A 22,104-nucleotide genomic window follows, 5' to 3' on the forward strand; every position below is an offset into this window, starting at 1 on the left:
AGGACAATTTTACCTGGGTTCTAGGGATTGAACCCAGGTCCCCAGGTTTGTGCAGCAAGTGCCTTTACCCCACAAGTTCTCACTGGCCCAACAGTCGGTATTTAGATTAGCCAAGGAACATGCCATAAAGAAACTAACACGTGAGCAGAGTTTTACCTAAGAAAGACGGTGTTCTGTCAAAAATAGTGTCTCCAAACAAGAGCCACGGCAAGACTGTACTTTGTTCACACATGCTTTGTGTGTGCACATGTGTGTATATGTGGATGTGTGTGTATGTATGCATGTGTGTGGGAGAGCATGCACATTCATGTACTTTTGGCCTTGCCAGTGTAATGTGTGGCATGTGCCACATACCTAACTGCCCTAGATTGATATTTATGGTATGTAATAGCATATGGTAGCATGTGATAGTATGTGGTAGCATATGGTTGCATGTGGTTGCATGTGGTAACATATGCAAACTTGAGCCTCTTCTTGCAGATAGGGAAGAGATTTAGCAAATGTTGGAAATTGCTGCTCCTAGTTTTGTTTTGTTTTCTTCATAGACATTAGTACAATATTAACTATTAGTTAGCATAAATAAATTATTTGGGCAATAGTTTAAAAATAGTTAAATATCTACTGACTTTATATACTCATAGTATTAGTGGTACATGCCTGTGGTGTGTGTGTGTGTGTGTGTGTGTGTGTGTGTGTGTGTGTATGACAGTCTTGATGTATTATAATGAGCTGTCCTCAGACGCAGCAATCTTTCTCCCTCACCCTTTTGAGTGCTGGGATTATATATGTAGGTATTAAGTGTATGACCCTACCTCTGGTATGAGTTTTAATTTTTATTAGTGTTTGAGAGTGGCATAGGCTGGGTGTTCTTCCCGAGCTGTGAGGAAGCACACCAGAGTCGCAGATCTCATAAACTCCTCTCCGTCTTCTAATATACAGCGTCTCCAAAACCAGGTTGGGAAGTAATTTATTGGAATATGAGTAATTCGTCCCTCAAATGGTGTTTATTATATTTTATTTTATTTTGTGCATGTGAATGTTTTGTCTGCATGTGCATGTTTGCTTCACATGTGTGCACCATGCCTTCAGAGGGCGTTTGACTCCTTAGAGCTAAAGTTACAAACAGTTGTGAGCCATGATGTGGGTGCTGAGAATCATATCCAGGTCCCCTGGAGCAGCCAGGGCTCTCAAGCACCAAGCCAACTCTCCATCCCTCAGATACAGTTTTTACTAAATATAAAGGGAGAAAACTAATGATTCTAAGAAATTCATCTCTCTGGTTGGGTAAAAATTACTACTTCTCAATAAGAATAACTTTTTTCATTTTATTTTGTATGTTACATGTATGAATGTTTTGCCTGCATGTGTATATGTCTGTGCACCATGTGTGTGCATTGCCCATGGAGACCAGAAGAGGGCATCAAATTCCATAGAACCTGAGTTACAGACAGTTGAGTGTCCTTGTGGACTCTGGAAGTTAAACCTGTGTTATCTGGAAGATCAGTCAGGGATCATAATCACTGAACCATATCACCAGCCCCAAATATTACTTTTTAGCAAGTCAATCAATATATAAATATGAATATATGCTATAAACAACTACTCATTCATGCATATTCAACATGTGTGGTTGATAAATTCAATGTTGAGATGAAAACTAAAATAAGTTTATGGTATAGTGCACTCTACTTTCCGGAAGCTTCACCATACATCTGATAAAATGAAGGACTTTACTATGTAAATATACTTTATCATATATGAAAAGTCACAAAGGTAATAGGAAAACCATCTAATGAATGCTCACATTTAGATATCCCTAATTATGCCAAAAATGCCTTAAGCAAGCTTTGTATCTCTAGCACCCGGTCAAGATTCATATTTTCATTGGTGGTCATATTATTTGTAGCAGTTGTATTAGTGTCAAGTTTCAGTTAACCTAGAAAGAAAAGTGCTTGGGCTAATTGTCTTATACAATGTCAGTGTTTTAAATTTATCTATTTCATCGTGGTTTCGTTCAGGCAAAACTTGTGGCCATACTATGAGTGATAATCACTTGTATACATCTTATCAAGTGTCATGTGTTGTCAGGGTATCCCACTGCTGCTGCTGGTAAGTTTAGCCTTTGATGAAGGAAGTGGACATCAGACCTCTCCATTATGGAAATAGCGTGCTCCTGTTTCAGTTACTGCTCTCTATGGGTCGTGTGAGTGTTCTCTTCCCAACAGGAAGGTTTGCTGGGAGTGTCGGCATCCTCGTGTCCTAGTGAGAGGAATACAGAATGCCAGTTCTCCAAAGTAACCATCCCCCTCCCCCACCCCCACTCTAGGGCTGAGCACAGTTAGAGTCCATGACCATCACGGTAGGAACATGGCAGCAGACAGGCATGGCGCTGGAGCAGTAGTAGAGAGTTCACATCTTGAGACAACTACAAGGCAGAGAGACAGACACGAAGAGTGACATAGACTTTTGGAACCTCAGAGACCGAGCTCCCCCCCACCCCCCCACCCCGTGACACACCTCCTCCAACAAGACCGCATACCTCCTAATACATCCCGAACAATTCCACCAACTGGAAACCAAGTATTCAAACAAGTAAGTCTGTGGGGGCCATTCTCACTTGTCACCACAGCCACCAACTGCAAGTACGAGCTTCTCCGATGATGCTTCGGATCTGATGACGCTTCAGAGATGCTTTGGTCTATGGATAGAAGGATGAGTCTTTAGAAGCTGGTGGAATACTATGTCCATTTAGCACTGCAATCATAGTAGGTTCTCTCCTAGGTCCTGTGATCTGACTAGGTTCTTTGTCTGATAGTGATGCCAGCTATGGGCATATTCTTGTGAAGAGAAACTTAAATCCTATCGGGGCGTAGTCAGTTGTCCCCAGGACGTTTGTGCCACTGTTGTGGTGGACATGTCTTGCCAGAGTCAGTGAGGCCCAGACCTCACAGCTAGACATGACTGCTGGTTACAGGTCTCTTCTGACATCTCCTTATCACCTTCCAGCACTGTGAAAATGTGTTGGTAAGAAGGGAGCTTCCATGTCAGTACCAGCTTTAGTTCACCGTGCATGTGACACATGTGAGCGGTGTGTTCAGCAGCTGTGTCATCCCATAGATTCGAGAGGGGAACCAGGAGCAGTGGCAGTGGTCTGTAGTGTTAGGGGTCTAGAGGACAGTGCTGGGCAGCAGCTCCAAAGAAGTGACTGCTCCCTGCTCGATCTCTCTCCCTCTCCCTCTCCCTCCCTCCCCACCGTGTGTGTGTGTGTGTGTGTGTGTGTGTGTGTGTGTGTGTGTGTGTGTGCGCAAGCATGTGTGTGTGTGCATATATGTATGCTCATGTAAGCTTATATAGTAGCAGGTGTATTTTTTGAAGTCTTTGTAGTTAGAAGCCCGTTCCCACCCTCTGTCCTCTACCCTACACTACATTCCTGAACTCTAGTATAACTCTTCCTGTTCCATTAACTTCCTTTAGCCCTTTGTAATAGTGTCTTCTCTCCTTTTCCTTAAAAGCCCCTCCCTCATGGCCCCTTAGTAATTTTCTGATCTCGATGGATATTCCAAATTACACATACATATCTGAAGTTTCAAAGCTCATATCCACAGTTAAGCGAAAATGTGATGTTTGTCTTTCTGGGGCACAGCTCTCAGAATGATTGTTTCCAGCTTCACCCATTTACATGAAATGTTCACATTCTGTTTGTCTCAATAGCTGAGTGGTATTCCATTGTGTAAGTACACTGTATGTTAGGCTGTTTCAGTTTCCTGGCTGTTGTGAGTAAAGCAGCAGTAGGCATGGAGGAGCAGGTAGGCAGTGTCTCACAGGAGATGGAGCACTGCACAGATGTTCCCAGGAGATGTGAACTGGGTCATATGACAGGCTTATGAGAAATCTCCACACGGTTTTTACCGTGAGTAGATCAGTGTCCACTCTCAGCAACAGCAAATGAGTGTTCTCGACCCACACCCAAGCCTCTTCCCCTCCTCCTCCTCCTCCTCCTCCTCTTCCTCCTCCTCTTCCTCCTCCTCTTCTTCCTCTTCTCCTCCTCCTCTCCTCTGCCACTCTGACTTTGGCGAGATCAAATCTCAAAGAAGTTTTAATTTGCAATTCCCTGATGTCCAAGGACATTGAACACTTTTAAGTGTTTCTCAGTAGTTTGTATTTCATTTTTTGAAAACACTGTTTAGTTCTGTACTAACATTTTTTATTGGGTTGTCTTTTCTTTTTCTTTTTTTCAGTTCATTTTACATTTTAAATACTAACCCTCTGTGCTGCTGGTAAAGACTTTCAGCATTTCTGTAATCTGCCTCTTTAATTGAGGAGTGGTATCCTTGGCCACGTGAGAATCTTGATTTATGAGGCCCTGCTTCTTAGTTGTTGGTTGCAATTCCTGAGCTGACAGGGTCCTGTTCAGAAAACTGCAAATGAGTTCAAGCATAGTTCCCGCTTCCTCCTCTCAGAGTCAAGGCATTGGGCTTTTGTAGTTTCCTATGGAAGAGGTTTTTCCGTTTATGTGAAGAATTCTATTGAATATTGATTAAGATTACACTGAATCTGTAGTTGCTTCTGGAAGGATGGCCATTTTCACAGTATTAATCCTAGCCCATCAATCCGTGAGCATGGGCGGGTTTCCCATCTTCTGATATCTTCTTCAGTTGCTTTCTTCTGTGTCTTAAAATCCTCATTATACAAATCTGTCACTTCTTTGGTTAGATTTCGTTCACATTTTGTTGTTGCTGATGATGGTGGCTGTTGTTCCTGTTGTTGAAGTTGTTGTGAATGGTGTTGCTCTCTCGATTTCCTTCCTGTTTTGCTTGTCCTTTGTAAATATGAAACCTACTGACTTTTGTGTGCTAATTTTGCTTTCTCATGCATTGCTGAATGTCTTTATTGGTTGTAGAAATGTTGTGGTACCATCTTTAAGATTGTTTACACATAGACTGAGATCATCTGCAATAAAGATACTTTGACCTTTCCTTCCACTTATCTGGCTGCCCTAGCTAAGACTCGGGGACTGTGTCAGACAGAAGTGGGGAGCGCTGTGTGTGCCCATGTGTCCTGTAGCATGGAGCGCTGTGTGTGCCCATGTGTCCTGTAGCATGGAGCACTGTGTGTGCCCATGAGCAGCGTTTCCTTGCTTGTGATGTTGAGGTTCACTCTCCTGCCCCACAGATGTTTCACTTTTTAAAAAATCGTTTTGATGCTACAAATGGATAATGGATTTCAGAAACTAATTACTCCCAGGCCTTTCACTCCAGAAACATAGCTAGGAAGTAAAGATTTTAAAAATGGGTTTATAGTGAAACTGCTGCTTCAAGGTTAAATTACATTCATATTTGCCTTCTTTGGCTTTTTATAACAGGAACTTGGCATTTATCAAGAACAAAGGTTACAAATGTTTTCTCTACTTTTCCATTTAACTTTGAAATGAAAAAAAGTCTTGTTTAGAAGAGGTTTCCCCATAAATAAATAAAATAATTTTAAACAGATAGTCCTAATGCAAAGGACAAAAAGAAAAAAGAGAAGAAGAGATTTCCCTATTACCTGGGTATACCCACATCACAGTTACCTATGTCCATCTAAATCAGATGCCCTCATTTTTAGTAATTCTCTTATATATTAGAATACATTATACTTGCATAGACTGTGAAGACTAGAATATATTATATTGCTATAGAGTGTGATATATACAATACAAGGCAACTCTTTAAAAGGAAAACATTTCATTGGGGCTGGCCAAGAGTTTAAAGGTTCAGTCCATTATCCCCACAGTGGGAAGGAAGCATGGCAGTGTGCAGGTAGACATGGTGTCGAGTGGCAGCTGAGAGTCCTACATCGAGATCGGCAGGCAGCGCAAAGAAAGAGTTACACTGAGCCTGGCTTGAGCTTCTGAAACCTCAAAGCCCACTCCTAGTGACACACTTCCTCCAACAAGGCCAAAACTTCTAATAATGCCACTCCCTGTGAACCCAAGGGGGCCATTTTCATTAAAATCATCACAGCAAGTAACCAAACCACCATAGTTCATTTATTCTCAACCTACTGTGCCTCCTATGTTGTCTGGTGGAAATCCGTTGGTGGAATTTCTTTCTCTCAGAGAAGGTCAGTGATGTTTTCAGGCCTTTAAATGATTACTTGAGGCCCTCTTCCACAGTGGGAGGAATATACCTTCCTCTGGTTCTTCTAACTTAAATGTTACTACTATCCAATGAAATGCCTTCAAAGAATCATCTAGAATGTTGTTTGAATGTAGCTAGGAACCATGGCTTAGCCACCTTGACAGGCAAGGTCATAGGTGCCACAGGAAGCCATGTGTGTGTTTTCAGTTGCTGGTGCTGATAAATGTAGAGCCAGGTTGAAATGTAGACTTTTAAAGTAAGATCTACTGAGAAAAGGAAGCTGTCTCAGATGTCCTCTGCGACCATTTCTTTGTGTATGTTTTTAACTTCAGTCTTCAACAAATATGTACTACTGTCTTTTCCAACGGCTATTTCTATATACAATTGTAGTTTAAAGCTAAGCTAATTTATGCAATCTATTTCTAAAATTTCTCTTTTGGGGGGTCTGAGAAGTGGGGGTTAGAGAGTTTGCCATGCAAGCCCCCAAGGACTCTAGTTCAGATCTCCAGTACCCAGGCTTATGCCAGATGGGTGTGGCATCCAGCCAGTGATCTCAGAACCCAAGCAGTGCAGACGAGATCATAGAGCAAGCTAGATTAGTCGTTGGTAGTCTGTAAACTCTGGCTTTACATGAAAGACCCTACTTTATATACGGTAGCAAGCAATGGAGGAAAACACCAAATGTCAAGATCTGGCCTTACACACACACACACACACACACACACACACACACACACACACAGATGTGCACCCAGACATGAACACACAGACACCTGCACACACTTGCAAGAAAATGTAGTTTTTAACATTTTCTACCCTTGAAATTGAAAACTGAAATCTAGAACGTTTATTTTTTTCTCTTACTGGAACTGTTGTGCAAACTCTAATAATGTAAATGAGAGGGAAGTTTTGTTTTTATCATTTTAAATTAACTTTTATTTCTGACTAAACAAGATCACTCTCATTTGAAAGCAAATGGGCCATGCCAAACTCTTGTCATTGATTGCAGACACAAAAGTTAGAAGAGGTGGTAGATGATAGAAGTTGCAGAAACTGACAAGAACCAAAATTGTTTAAATATTTTGTAGTTTTATATTTGCCTTTTTTTCACTCAGAAGTAAGATTAATCTGTGAATGAACGTCTTTTTCTCAAAAGACTTCACATGTAAGGAAAAGAAAACCTACTTCATTTGCTCTATGTCTTTTTTTTCATACAGAACATTTGTTTTATTATACTAGTTTATCTTTTATCTGACTCCCAAATAACTACTCAATAAGTATTAGCCTTGTTTGGAGCAAGGCTATACAGTGCTTCATATGATATTGCAAACAGTAGGTACCAAAAATGTGGGAGGCCTTGCTTTCATATTGCTTGAAGGCTTGTTCTATACCTGGGATTTACTGAATTGTTGGGGCTGCATCAGTTTTTTAACTCTACCTGTGGAGGACTAATGTGAACTCAGCATCCTTGGGGCTGGGATTAGTGTGTGCAGCACCATACCAAGCTCTTAAGGAAAAAAAAGTTTAAAGGAAGCAAAGCTGTATTCTTAAATATATGATGTTTTATTTTAAAGATACCATTTGAAAGTGATACAAAGCTATAGTTTGTCTTAATCTCATTTCATTCATTTTCATTAAAGAGGGTTAAATAAATACTTACATAGTATTTATGCAAATAGCCTTTTGCTTAAACTGGGCCTTTTGCTAATTGCTACTAGTAGACTTTATGGCTCTCATCATTGTGACAACCATTAGCATTATTTGAACCAAACCATTCTAGTTAACTGTTACAGTATTGCAGCCCACATGTTAGTTTGTAATGTGAGAGTAAATGAGACCAGCACCTGTGTTCACTTTAAGTCTGAGCCTGGCTTTGAACTAGTGTCTTACAGATCAGATGCAGGTGGTATATACTTTACAGGCTATTTATCACACACAAAAAAAATGCAGTAACGAACACTAGGAACAAAAACATAAATCCACATGCGATAAAAGGATCTCAAGATTAGCCCTCATGGTTACCATTGTAAAGAGAAGAATCAGAACTTCCCGTCTGTCACTGCATGGTGACTGAACAAGTAATAGAATGTATCACAGTAGGATCCATTGGAGAGAAGTTCAAATGGATTTGTTTATTCTTTTGAGAGAATAGGGGAGCATGGTTCTTTCACAGCTTAAATCTGGTGACCTCTAGTCAGAAATAAACCTTTGCTGGAAGAATGGTTGACCTTTTGTGCTGAGAGGAGGCTCTGAATACATCTTCAACCTTCACTAGACGCCACTCAAATGGGAAAACTGGCCTAGCGAACCTTCAATTGGGCATCTTAGCCCAACTCACCTGCTGTTCCTGACCAGAGAATTTGTGACAGTTTGGTAGGACCCTGCCATCTGAAGAGTGCTTCTTTCTTATAAATTCTACCAGGCATGTCATGTTGACATAATGTTTTAAAAATAAAATGAACGTAGTAACCAAATGTGGTTCTTTCCCTTCCACAGCATTTATCAGCATAGAGAGAGGGCCTTTTGTGCGCCATGTTGATCCACCACCAATGGTAAGGCAGTCTTTCTATCTAAATTGTTAAAACTGCTAAGAAACTACTGCGTAATGCTGGCTAGTGACTTAAAATGCCATGCTGAAAACTCTTTTAACCTCTCTATTCCAAAGTTATAGCCCTACAAGAAAATCAACTTCTTGTCTTCCAATTAAAGAAAACCTAATTTTTACCAAAACATAGGAAAATAAGAAGCAATCTCTTATGGCTGCTTATTCATTTTTTAACCTAAAATAATGTATAATTTGAATAATGTAAGTATATCATATAATATTTGCATTTAAAATGAGTTATTTTCTGGAAATTGTGTTATTTAGAATGGATATTTTATAATGGTAAAAGACTTCCTTAATTCATCATTCCTCATAAAGGTTATTATATTGTATTATTATAGAAGTGAGTCTTTACCTTTTATCCCTTTTCTATTAGTACTAGACAACAAAAGGCATTTAATTATAATATTTACCAGATAACATACATAAAATGGTATTTCCTTTTAGTTTTATAATGTGCTTATATGAAATACACCTAAATAACTAGTTTCTGGTTGAGATTTTCATAAGATGATGTAATGTATACTACAGCTGTTTTTCCTTCAATGTAATCTTCTTGTCCCTTACTTAAGTTCCAAGCTCTTCACACAACTCACCATTTTCTATTGTGAGAAACCATTTTAAATGAAATAATGACAATATTGAACTGTATTTTGATATTTTCTTAATAGTTGCCTCCTAGAAAATTGACTTCAGCTTTTTATTTGATTAGTTGAATGAGTTCAGGCATGGTATGTATGAGATGGGAGTAACCAATATAATCATAAATCATATTCAGCTGTGGGACTATTCCAGCTTCCTTTAGTATGTTTGCCAAAACTGTAGCTGCAGCGTTGTGTACATTTTATTCATTAGTAAAATTAGAAGCTTAATTTAGAAAATTTGTTATTTTAATGTATTTGAATAAAGTACTCAGTCCTTAGATTGTTTACATACTGTTATTTTAACCTTAAAAGCATTCATTCCTATGGCACCAGTGTTCTTATTTCTATGTCAGTCCATGTTATTAACTGGCTGACTTGACTATCAGAGCCTGATCCACACGCCATCAGGAGCAGTGGCAGTACTCATGGTGATGGCAATCCGACCATGGCCCCAGAACACTCTGATGTTCTGATGCTGCTGTCTTAGGACTCTTTCCCTGGATGGTCACGAAATGGCAGCTCCTTAGTCTTCGTACCACTTTTACCCTGTATGGTCAATACACTTTCACATGCCTGCTGTGCATGGAAACGTCCCCCGCCTGAAGCTTGCTTTTCAGCTTTTCTGAGATAGGCCCAGCTACTCTGATGCTCCTCTGCTACAATCTAAGGGATGTTTTGCCCACTGCTGCAGGCCTTCATGCTGCATTTGGCCTTGGCACTTCCCCCACAGGGTCACAAGTCTGTTCATTACTTGATACCCTGGGGTCCTCGGAACAGATTAACTCTGATTCTCACAGAAATATAGTTCTGCATAACCTTTGTCCTTCAGCTCTTAAGTTGTTTAAGAGACAAACATGTTTATGGAAAATATGAAATAATCAATCAGTCCTTTAAAATTATCAAAATGAAGTATTTGTAAATCCAAATCTTGTATTCTTCTGGCCTGAAGAAAACCCATGCATCAGGCCACTCTTTTGTGCCTAAATCAAAATAAGAAGGGATCACCCGAGATTTGGGAGTGGCTGGTGCTGGGCCCTAAGTGACTTCTTGACCTTGACCTTGACTGAAAGCCTCATTGCCTGGATACCTATCTGTTACTCTCCCTCTCAGTCCTGGTGCTCCAGCCAGTGCCTTGCAGAGCAAGCGTTAGATGCCACTGTTCCTACTTACCCAGGGAGGCACGTGAGGAGCTGAGAGTTCTCAGGCCTCTGACCCCGAAAGGATGTGTTTCCTCAGGTGGAATTCGGAATAGCTTTCAGTTAAATGTGTGTTACAGGGGAGATTTTGCTTCTTGTTTGCTTGTATTGTTAAGTCACATAAGTAAATAGAGTATACTGAAAATAAGACCGTCTCTGTCCCTTCTCTCAGCATTACCAACCCTCTTTCCAGCTTACTTATTTACTCTTCTATTTTTATTGGTTACATGAACTTTCTTTTTGAGGGCAGGGGGTGTTTGATTGTCTCTGGCATACATAGTACCCTGTTTCTGCACTTCTTTTAATAGAAATTGAAGGCTGTGGCTGAATGGATTGATGGCTTCCATCAAAGTGACTCAGACCACCCTTTTTATTTTGTGTGCTGCCCTGTGTTCTGTCTTGTTCTGGAACTCAGGGCTGACTCTGTGACTCACGGGTCAGGCAAGTGCTATACCCCAGCCCTGTACATGCTGACTTCTTACGTTTGTTCACACCTAAGAGTACATCTCCAAGTTATTTTTTCAAGAGACGACTAAACAGAATGGAGATGAGTTACTTAAGTATGCATATTTGCTTAGCCACATCTTTGTTTGGGAGTATAACCTTTTTGCTTTTAAAGATGTGATAGAGAGTGATCGCTTCTGCTTCCTAGCCACTAGCCTAACATTCTTTTATATAACTAAACTGTTAGGCCTGCCTGTCCATCATAGACTTTATTTCATTTGTACCTGGTCTCCTAGGTCTGATGTGATGATTAACACTGTAACTTTCTTCTTGTTGGCTGTTCTGATGAGCAGTATTTACTTGAACACTGTCCTGAAAAGCAACGAGGAACAAGTTGGTTACATTAGTAGATTATATTAAAATAATTAGATTATGTCCTTTAAAGACTAGGCTCCTACCTGCTGAGAGCCTGTGGCAAGTTAAGAATAACTCGTCAGCTTCAGGCCTTTCAGAAGTCTTTGTCTGAACTCTGAGAGGCAGGTGTAAAAGTTAGTTAAGAGTTAAGTCAGCAAAGGCGTGAACCCTTTATTTGCTTTATATGCAGGGATTATTTGCAAATCAAAAAGAAACACCTACTTGTATAAGTAAATGTTCCTCAGGAACACAGTGAAACATACCTGCTTTTTAATATGTTATCATGCATAGCATAGCATTTTATATTTTGTGGCAGATTATTATCTTTGTAGAAGACATTAAAACATAGAAAGCTGTGCCCAATATGTACATGCTTCTCACTGATTGGGGCTTTATTCTTAATCTCCTCAATATAATAATACAAGATGCAAATAATATTTGTTGACCTATTCGGATTAATGACTTGAATTTTTTGCAAAGTTGTGCTTTTCATATTTGTAACAATTACCAGTATGCATTGATCTTAATTTGTCCAGTCTTCCTATTACTGAGAACACAGTTTCTTTTAACATATGGATTTGGAGTAGTTTATAAAATTGCTGCTTATATTTTCTAAGACGTTTATATTCACACATCTGCCGCAACATGCTCAGACAGAACAGTCTGTTTCCTTAGGCTTCTACCCATTGTGAAATACTTACCATTTGTCAAAGTAGCCCTTTCATCGAAGGATCTAAAATATCCTGACTTGAGTTGACATTTAAATGTTAGCTCAGATGTTCTTACATTCATTCTTTGATTTAGCATTGAATTTTTATGGCTCAACTGATAGATTTTTGTTATAACTTATTAGTAATGAACCATAATGTTTTAGACTTATTTTGTAACTTTTGAAATATTTGAGATGACCGTGGTGTTGCTGGCCTCAACACTAAATTTGTTCGTAAATCTACTGATTGAATTACACAAATTAAATTTTATTGTGTCTCTTTGGGATTTTATGATCTCTCTTATTCTGCCACATTTTGAGTCAATGATAACAATTGCTATATTGTTATCATTCTTTAGCCCTTCATGTAGACAAAATTCCTACATACTGTATTACTGTGCTTTGTGTAATAGTCCTGATTTGTATACTTCTGTAAAAATACAGCTGTTTCACATGCAATGTATTATTTCTCGGTAAAAGTATGGATTTAAGTGAAATGTCTTGATTCAAAGGGCACAAGTTATCTTCTCCAATCAATAGCATTTTCCAGGAATTCATAGTATGTAAACTGAGGTGACCATGCCCTACAAAACTCATAAACTGGGGCCTGTGGCTGATTTCTTCCTGTACATAATTGCAGGGTGGAGAGGGGACATGGAAACTATAAGCTTTTATAACTTGTTGTAAAAATCCTGTTTTCATTTATCAATGAAGTAGCATTTCAAAGCAGCTCTGCTAAAGTTCCTGTTGAAAATCAAATGCACATACATAATAGGATCTCTTTTAAAACCATGAGTGGCTGTTCATAATGACCATTTTCATTAAGTATCCTCATTCTCTCCTCTGAACACTGTGAATTATAAAGCCTGTGTGAATTTTCCCATTGTCACTTTGCTAACATTTATGGTTTTAGAAGATTTCTCTCTTCTTTGTGCTTTACTAAGTGTTTTTAGTCTATCAAACTTATTCTAGAATTTTCCTGTCTCTGGAGCACTGTAAAGTAACAGCAGCATGAACCTAATTCTAAAGTAGCAGCAGATGCAGAGGACCTGGGAAAATGACATAGTAAGCACTGTTCAGATACCCAAAAGCAACAACCAAGCATGCATGTCTCCATAAACTAGGAGCAACCAAGCATGCGTGTCTCCATAAACTAGGAGCAACCAACCAAGCATGCATGTCTTCATAAACTAGGAGCATACCTTTGACTGTTTCTTACACTCCTAAGAAAAGTGACCTGTATGCAGCTAAGTCAGTATTAGATGGCCAGCCAGGCTCAGAGCAATCACGAAAGGAGCCCCATGGCACCATGGCACCATGGCAGTGTGCACACAAGTAGAGTACAGAACAGGCCTGAGTGCTATAAGAATTCCCAGGACTGAGTCATCTGGAAACTCTGGTTAGAGTAAGTATGTCCTAAACTGGATCTTATAAGGTGGGGATAGAGAATTCAATAAGTAATAGATGTTGTAGAGCAAGGAAGCAGTGCGAGCAGAGATCATAGGAGGAGCACACACAGTCTGGCTGAAACAGAGATCACAGGAGGAGCACACACAGTCTGGCTGAAGCAGAGGTCACAGGAGGAGCACACACAGTCTGGCTGAGCAGAGGTCACAGGAGGAGCACACACAGTCTGACTGAAGCAGAGGTCACAGGAGGAGCGCACAGTCTGACTGAAGCAGAGGTCACAGGAGGAGCAAACACAGTCTGACTGAAGCAGAGGTCACAGGAGGAGCACACACAGTCTGACTGAAGCAGAGGTCACAGGAGGAGCACACACAGTCTGACTGAAGCAGAGGTCACAGGAGGAGCACACACAGTCTGACTGAAGCAGAGGTCACAGGAGGAGCACACACAGTCTGGCTGAGCAGAGATGACAGGAGGAGCACACACAGTCTGGCTGAGCAGAGATGACAGGAGGAGCACACACAGTCTGGCTGAGCAGAGATGACAGGAGGAGCACACACAGTCTGGCTGAGCAGAGATGACAGGAGGAGCACACACAGTCTGCCTGAAGCAGAGTAGGTGGGGTGGGAGATAAGGAAAGGGTGCTTTGAATTGAGAATGAGTGATTGAGCACATGCTGCTCTGAGAGGGTCACACTTAAGCAGACGGCTGGGATTAGGAAGGGTGTGAGTGTGAGGCAACTGCAGTTTACAGCCAAGGTGACACAAGTCTGAAGAAACCATGCAAGAGAGTCAGGACTACAGAGTTGTCATTTACCCTTGCTGAATGTCATCGACCTGCTTTTTTACCTACTTGGCTTTAGGTTTTGGTTTGCACTTGCTATTAGCTCAGAAGTTGGCTTTGTGCGGTCTCTGTGAAATTGGCACGTGTCACAGTGTCGCTTTATGAATTCTCTGTTCAAAGCGTTAGGAAGGCATGAAACAAGCGGCTACTGCTTTGACTTTGGGCAACTTAGTGTTTTTCAGTCTTTTGTTTGAGGTTATTATTGAATGGTATTTGCAGTTTTATTTTGTGTTTAACAAAGTTGTAACAGATTATCTTTTAAAACAGTATTTAGTGGCTAGTTAAAATTTATCTTTTGTAAAAAGCAAAATTAAATATGAAGCAAAATTAAATATGACCTTATAAAAATTTAACAACCGAAACCAAACAAGAGTAGATCACGTTGTTAAAGTGAAGAAAGCATTCTTCAGAAAGGAAACCAACTGCCTGGCAGTTGTGGGGACACCTTTAATCCAGCACTTCAGAAGCAGAGGCAGGAGGATCTCTGTGAGTTGGAGGCCAGCCAGGGCTATACAGAGAAACCCTGTCTTGAAGAAAGGAAAAAGGAAAGGGGAAAGAGGGGAAAGAGGGGAAAGGGGGGAAAGAGGGGAACGGGGGAAAAGGGGAAAAAGGGGAAAAAAGGAAAGAGGGGAAAGAGGGGAAAGGGGAAAGGAAAGGAAAAAAGGAAAGGAAAAAGGAAAGGAAAGGAAAAAGGAAAGGAAAAAAGGAAAAAGGAAAGGAAAAGGGGAAGGAAAAGGGGAAGGAAAAAGGGAAGGAAAGGGGGAAGGAAAAGGGAAGGAAAAAGGGAAAAAAGAAGGAAAAGGGGGAAAAAGGAAAAGAGGAAAACAAGGAAAAAAGGAAAAGGAAAAGGGGAAAGGAAGAGACAGAGGGGAAAGGAAAAAGGGGAAAAAGGGAAAGGGGGGGAAAGGGAAAAAGGGGGAAGAGAAAAAGGGGGAAAGGAAAGGGGGAGAAGGGAAAAAGCTTTCTGGTCATGTCTCCAACTGCTGACCCCTCGTATACCGAAGGCAGGCAGGCTTCCCTAGGGATACTTCGGGAATTCAGAGCATATTTTTACCAAACATGTAAATAAAGCATGATTATTTTCAGATATGTAGTTGGAGTTAACAGATCCATATATAAGGTCATTTTATAACTTTGAGGGTTCTACAGAAATATTTTACTTGAAATAATATTCCTCTATGATTTGGAGAGTTTTTGAAAAGTTGAATAATAACACTTACCTCCAACATCCTGGGTACTTTCTGTGTACCAGGCACTGTGTAAGGTGTTTCCTGTAAGGGATGTCACTTTTCTATCATAACTTTATAAAATACGGGCATTCTCATCAACATCAGTACTTGCCAAAGGAGAAGCTGAGGCAGAAAGTGTCTTAAGATCATCTAGAAGTACTTTAATTTAATGTGTTAATGAATTATGGCAGCCATCATTAAGCCAATAACATTAATTCCAAAAAGCCGAATCAATCTTCATTAATAAATAACTAAAGTCCTATGGTGCTCCATAGCACAAGGCAGAATTTGTGAAAATCATGAGTTTTTCTGATAACAACAGCAGTTAATCCTGTAAAACATTTGAAAACTTTTTATCATCTGCTACATAGTGTCTGTCATCTCTTCTGACCTGTATAACATCACTGTAACGCTTCTGAGGGAGGTGACAGACTCGGCCACTGAGCACCACTCCAGACCCTGAGCAGAAATTGCTGCACTGGAGAAGGGTCGAGAAGACTTGGAGCATAGCCCAGGTCAAAGGCCTTCCTCGGGAGCTCCCTACGAGAACCATTTCGGAAACACTTCTCGTAAAGCATCCTGTCAGCCCAGCGAGGAGTTTCAAGCAGATGATGACTAGAGATTAGTGGCTGCAATCTAGGTGATTTCCTAGGGAAAGTGGCCTTGAGTCTTTCAGTAGCTGAGGGGTGAGAGACACAGAGGCGGAGTGATCTGGATGTGAGAAGGGGACCTTGGGGTTTGGTGGGAAGAACGGGGCCTAGAAGCTGTGGTTTTCTAGTGCATAGGCACAGTCACCTGTGACCTTGAGAAAGGAAATCACAGACACCTGCTGCCCTGCAGCCCCGCTCCCCACAGGCCGCAGGCAGCTGTTTGAAGATGAGTGGGGGGTGAGAAGGTAGTTATGAGTATCTCCAGTGAGGGACAAGGATAGGCCGTCTGCAAGCTCCCTCGGTATCCTGATCTTAACTCTTGTTTCCTTCTACTCAAGGAAAAAAAAATCATTATAATCAATATTTAGGGTGTTCTCATTTGAGAACCTACAGAAAACAAAACTTAAAATAAGTATTGCTCAATACTCCTGCCTTCTCCAGGGCCTTCCCATTCTCTCCAATTTTCTATCCCAGTACTAAGAGCCAGTTCGTTCCTACAAATATATGCTTGGAAATTGTTAGGCTTGTGTAGTTTCCTGGTACCCATTGTATTCTACGATATAACCTCTCAAATTTACTTCTTGACCAGAAGCAAGGCTCCGCTCTCTGACATTTTTGTAATGACCAGTACTGTTGCTTTGCTTATCATAAGCAACTTTACCTCCCATAACAATTATTTGAGTTAACTACATTTTTTATAATAGCTTCATTTTTGATATGCTTCCCATTGCATAAAATTTAGCCTCTTATACATGTATGTGTGTGCACATGTGTACATGTGTATGCTTATGTATGTGTGCACGCGCGCGCGTGCGTGCGTGTGTGTGTGTGTGTGTGTGTGTGTGTGTGTGTATCTGAGTTGAGCTGCTCACCTCACTGCAACTAGGAAGTAAAGAGATTAGAAAAGAGACCAGTATCCCATAATTGCTTTCGAGGGGAAACCGCCATTATGTTTCCCTTGTTGAAGCCTCATGCCCAGTAGTGTTGCAGACTGGGGCTGCCTTTGCATTCATGCTCCAGGTCCTTTCCACAGAATGCATCTGATGATTTTAACATTCGCCATTAGGTTTCAAAGCACTGATTTGGAGGTACACAGAAACTCGTAGGATAGCTTTAGTCATTGAGTAGAAATAACCCTTCACATATAAAGTGTTTGATTTTTTGAACCACAAAGTAAAATTCATTAGCTGCCGTTTTCATTTGCTTGTTAGAGAATTCCCAAAATGGTAAACTCTTAAGGGATCTCTCATTGTTAATTATTATTAAGGGCTTTTCTGCTGTAAAAATTGCACCCAACAAACGGAAGATTTTACAACTTATAGATGACTACAAATAAGGCCAAATCATTATCCTGTATATTAATGGTTCCAATTTACTTTTAAGTCTCTGGATGTTGTTCTCTTGGAATAGTTATTTGAAACATGTACTGAAATTCTGAAGTTGAAAGATAAGGGTACCAGATACGGTTACACAGACTTCTTATTTTAAAGTCATACAAACCAGATGTTTTGCGTGTTCTTTACCTTGGAACTCTTCTTGATCCCTAGTTTTATATTCTTCGATTTACTCATGGTTGTTGTTTTATCTGACTATAATTTAACCCAAATGTTTCCAAACACTTCTTAGGCAGAGTCTAGTTTTGTATGTCCCAGCGTTATAAAGCACAGCAGAAACAGTGTTCGTCCCGTGTGAGACAACATGCTTTGTACAGGTATTTGTGTTCGTGAATCCCGATTCCTTATCTATTATTACCTAGATAAGATTAGCTAGAAGTAACAGAACCTGGATTACTTTTTACAAATATTCTCAGGGCTCTCTCATGTGGAGTATTCATCTAAATGATTAGAAGAAGATAGGTTCTGCCATACTAGTCTAGGAACTGGGTATGTGTTTGTTCATTCTTCTTATGAGTGAACGTAGAATCCAGTTTCACTATGTGGAAAGGGCTATACAGCACTTAATAATGGGTTTCTGTACAATTCAAGAGTTATTGTGAAATTTTCTTTTCATATATTTTATCTCCTTATTTCTGTTTTAATACCAAAGACACAATATTCCCTAATTAGTACTAGGAACAGCTTTCTCAAAGTCTATTTAATTTTAAGATGAATACTAAAAAGTAGTTTAATTTTCATCTTTTATTTCTTAATGGGTAATAAACTGTAAGTAACCATTATAAGTACCTTTACATGTTTGGCTGAATGCCCACATGCCCATACATAGGACAGAGGACCATCTGAGAGTGGCCAGTACAAATAGCAGGATTGGGAAAGTTCACATTTTTGATAACCATACTAGAAAGGCATAGGTGGAGTGATTAGCACTGCCGTAGCTTGGCTGCGAGGCCAATTCAGCTGTAAAGTTGTCTCTTAACTTATTCTGACAAGACGTAAAAGTAGTCCTGGAAGGGCCAAGATGAGCTCACATTAAAGGGATACAGGAAAAACCAGCTCATTTGCAAAGCAAAATGCACATTTTGTAGTTGTCTGGGCTGGGATAGGGACCGCAGAGTTGGTAAGTGAAACCATCAGACATTATGCTCTGGAAGTGCTGAAGGCCAGAAGCACGAGGTGAATCAGCGAAGGAAAAGCATGGCGGAGTGAGAGCAGATGTGTCGCACTGGTGGCATGTTGCACTGGCTTCAGGTTGCAGATGTGTCACACTGGTGGCATGTTGCACTGGCTTCAGGTTGCAGATGTGTCGCACTGGTGGCATGTTGCACTGGCTTCAGGTTGCAGATGTGTCGCACTGGTGACATGTTGCACTGGCTTCAGGTTGCAGATGTGTTGCACTGGTGACATGTTGCACTGGCTTCAGGTTGCAGATGTGTCGCACTGGTGACATGTTGCACTGGCTTCAGGTTGCAGATGTGTTGCACTGGTGACATGTTGCACTGGCTTCAGGTTGCAGAGCAGAAGTCCAGTGATTATGAAGCCAGCTGAAGCCCTGTTTCAGGAGAATGCGCTCAGATATAAGAATTTGTTCAACATAACTTGGCTTGCTGAATTGCCTGAGGACATTATGAATATTGACTATTGATTTTGTTCTAGATAAAAGTACAAGGAACAGCCAGACTGCTGAACTTGGCTGTTCAGTGTTCCTCCAAGGGTCATTGAGACTCCTTAGAGATAGCCATAATAATGTTTAATTTCTTGGAATATATTTCAAAGAAAACTCTACTTAGCATCTTATAATATCCAGGCTAATTTTAAAAAAATCCAAAGCTGTATCCAATAGCTACTGCTGTTAAGACTGAAAAAATGTATGCCTGGATAACTAAAATGTAAGCCCCAGTTGAAGCAGTACACACCCATAATCCAAGTTTTGGGGGAGGTCAAAGCAGCAGTTCAAAGCCAACATGGGATGCATAGTAAAACCATGTCTCAAAAAGCCTCTGACTAGTGGTAGAGCTCTTGCAAAGCACATGTAAGGCCCTATGTTTGACCCCCTCTGAAAAAGAAGGAAGGAAGAAAGGAGAGAGTCAGACAGAGCAAATGACCAATCTAACTCCATCAATAGGGAGGCTAAGGCAGGAGGATCCCTTAAGCACAAAAATTTGAGACCATCCTGGTCTTAACTAGCAGACAGGCAAATAAAAACAAAACTTGTTCCTGGCCCTTCACTGAAGAGTGTGTTCAATCAACTTGGCTCTGAGAAAAAGACAAAATTCTGTTTCGACTATCCACGGTCCTCACTCAGGGTGGTACAGAAGGGAACCCGCATAGATATTCTGTCTTCTAGCATAATATTCAATTAATTGAATGCAATATTCAACACACTATTGTGAATAAACTATTTTTTTCCAAGTGTAGGCTTACTATGAATTCTTAAGGTACATTTACATGTCAGGATAAGCCATGCTTATTGGATAGATTGGGTATATTAAATGCACTTCCCAGTTAATGATAGTTCAGTTTACAGGTCAGAGACCATCTGTATATAAACAAAGTGGATTTTATAAAGCTTTTCATTTCCCATATCTTACATTACCAGCCTGAACACACCAGCATATCTTTAAACATTTGTTATAGAAAGAATTCATAACTATGCTTTCAGCTCAAGAGTCAAATCATATTGCAGAAAACAATTTTGCCCTACATATATGCAGGGGACACACACACACAGTATCCTACATACATGCAGGGAACATAAATACATAATGTCCTACACACATGCAGGGGACATACACACAGTGTCCTACATGCATGCATGGTGGTTACATACCACGTGGAGTATTACAGAGAACAATCACTGAGAACCTTCCAAACAGACATGGAGGCCTGCCATATCAAAAGAATAGGCCAGATACTATTCATTGGGGATAAACCTCTTATTGGGATTTTGCCTACTGTTGTTTGGTTGATTGGTTTTTATTGTTGTTGTTTGTCCAGTTTTGCTTGAACACTTAGACAGTAAAATCTTGTAGCTAGAAAGGTCATGATTTATTTATAATTTACTGCCAAGTTCAACCAAAGAATACGTTGTTTCAGATGAGAAGTTGCTAGCATTTTAGATGCAAGCCCATCCTTGCATACCACATCCTTGCATACCGCTCAGCAGCTTCTCCTGAGCCACGTCCTTTCTGCCATGGCTTTCCAGCCTGAGAAGAGAGTCTAGCCAAAGATCAGGCTCCGTGGCTGGAATGTAGACTGTTGACTTGGCAGGCACTTCATTGCCTCGCTGGGTAACAAGTCTGTGCCTAAATGGCAATAATACCATGGTGACATGCTCCAGGAACTGTCCCATTGCTTCAGAGCATGGGCTCTCAGCCTTCCTAATGCTGTAGTCCTGAATACAGTTCCTTCCTCATGTTGTGGTGACCCAACCATAAAACTGTTTCATTACTACTTCATAATACTATAATGTGCTGCATTGGATACTAAGAAAGCATCCACTGATCATTGGGTATATACCATTGATCATTGGGTATATACCATTAGAGGTATAGTGGGCAATCTGAAGCCAGGCCTGTCTTATGGAACCCTGTCTCTCAAGAGACTCTTTCATCAGTGGATGCTTATGAAAATTTAGTGAAAGCTAAATATCCATTACTAAGATATCTATCATCAGGCATTGATATATTAATGTCAGTTATTGATATATTAATGCTATGTGTTAATATAGCATACATATTGTCAGTTCGTGAACTCTAATCGAGGGTGGAACACCATGCACATTAGGATTTAAATAGTCAGTGAAAGAACCCATCAGCCTAGTTACAAAGACCTACAGCGGTGTGTTTCCATGATACAGTTTTGTAACATGGACATTTTGAAGCCTTGTTTGGGAAAAATGGTAAAGTAAGCATATTTATACACATGAATGGCATGTGCATGCACGCCGCTGTGCCCCACTCTCTACAGTGCACCGGGTCTGGGTGGACTGAGCTCCCCCAGATGCTAGAAAGGGCTTTTAAACCCTCAGCCAGGCAGCAGCACCAGTTTTGACTTGTGCTTTTTTTTTTTCTTTAAACAAAAACAAATCAAATATAAGGGGTAGTGTCATAAAACAAAGGAGAGGATTGTCTTAGGACTTCTCCTCTTAGTTCCTAGCTAACAAAGATCAGCCTTTACAGGGAAGTCAGGAGATTTAGGCTGTTGGTATAAAAATATCAAAAGCTGTTTTTCAAGAAAAGTTTCTCTCAAAAAGAGACTTGAGCAGTCAACTCGGGATGGTAACGGAATTAAATGGCCAGGTTGTCCCATTGAGCCTTTCCTTTTTGTAATGCTGATAACCTGCATTTTTCTCTTTCAGATGCATCTGCTTAGCACACAGGACAGGACCTAAAGGAGTTTTATAAAGTGCTTAAGGGAATGGTGTGTTATGGGTTTTGTTTTTTGGGTT

At 40.4% G+C, this 22,104-nt stretch overlaps 1 protein-coding gene and 1 long non-coding RNA gene across 8 annotated transcripts in view; one reads left to right on the forward strand and one right to left on the reverse strand.

Moving 5' to 3' along the window:
* The window catches only part of Ahi1 (Abelson helper integration site 1), a 128,198-nt gene that overhangs the window by 80,339 nt on the left and 25,755 nt on the right, over positions 1 to 22,104 (forward strand). For 6 of the 7 annotated variants that reach the window (XR_380069.4, XR_001779555.2, XR_001779556.2 and 3 more), the window contains one exon: positions 8,616 to 8,671. Coding sequence is in view for 3 of the 7 variants with exons in the window: in NM_026203.3 (NP_080479.2) it covers positions 8,616 to 8,671 (56 nt within the window). In the remaining 4 variants the exon portion in view is untranslated. Of the gene's footprint in view, positions 1 to 8,249; positions 8,493 to 8,615; positions 8,672 to 22,104 lie in introns of those variants that run through there. The other variant, NM_001177776.1, reaches the window with a different exon arrangement.
* Gm20149 lies at positions 1,734 to 11,551 on the reverse strand. The gene is made up of 4 exons (XR_003948833.1): positions 11,467 to 11,551; positions 11,293 to 11,380; positions 2,540 to 2,698; positions 1,734 to 2,425 (listed from the first exon to the last, which is right to left on the reverse strand). It is a non-coding gene; the product is annotated as a predicted gene, 20149 (long non-coding RNA).

The sequence above is a fragment of the Mus musculus genome, chromosome 10, assembly GCF_000001635.26.
Source record: "Mus musculus strain C57BL/6J chromosome 10, GRCm38.p6 C57BL/6J".
NCBI classification, from domain to species: Eukaryota; Metazoa; Chordata; class Mammalia; order Rodentia; family Muridae; genus Mus; species Mus musculus.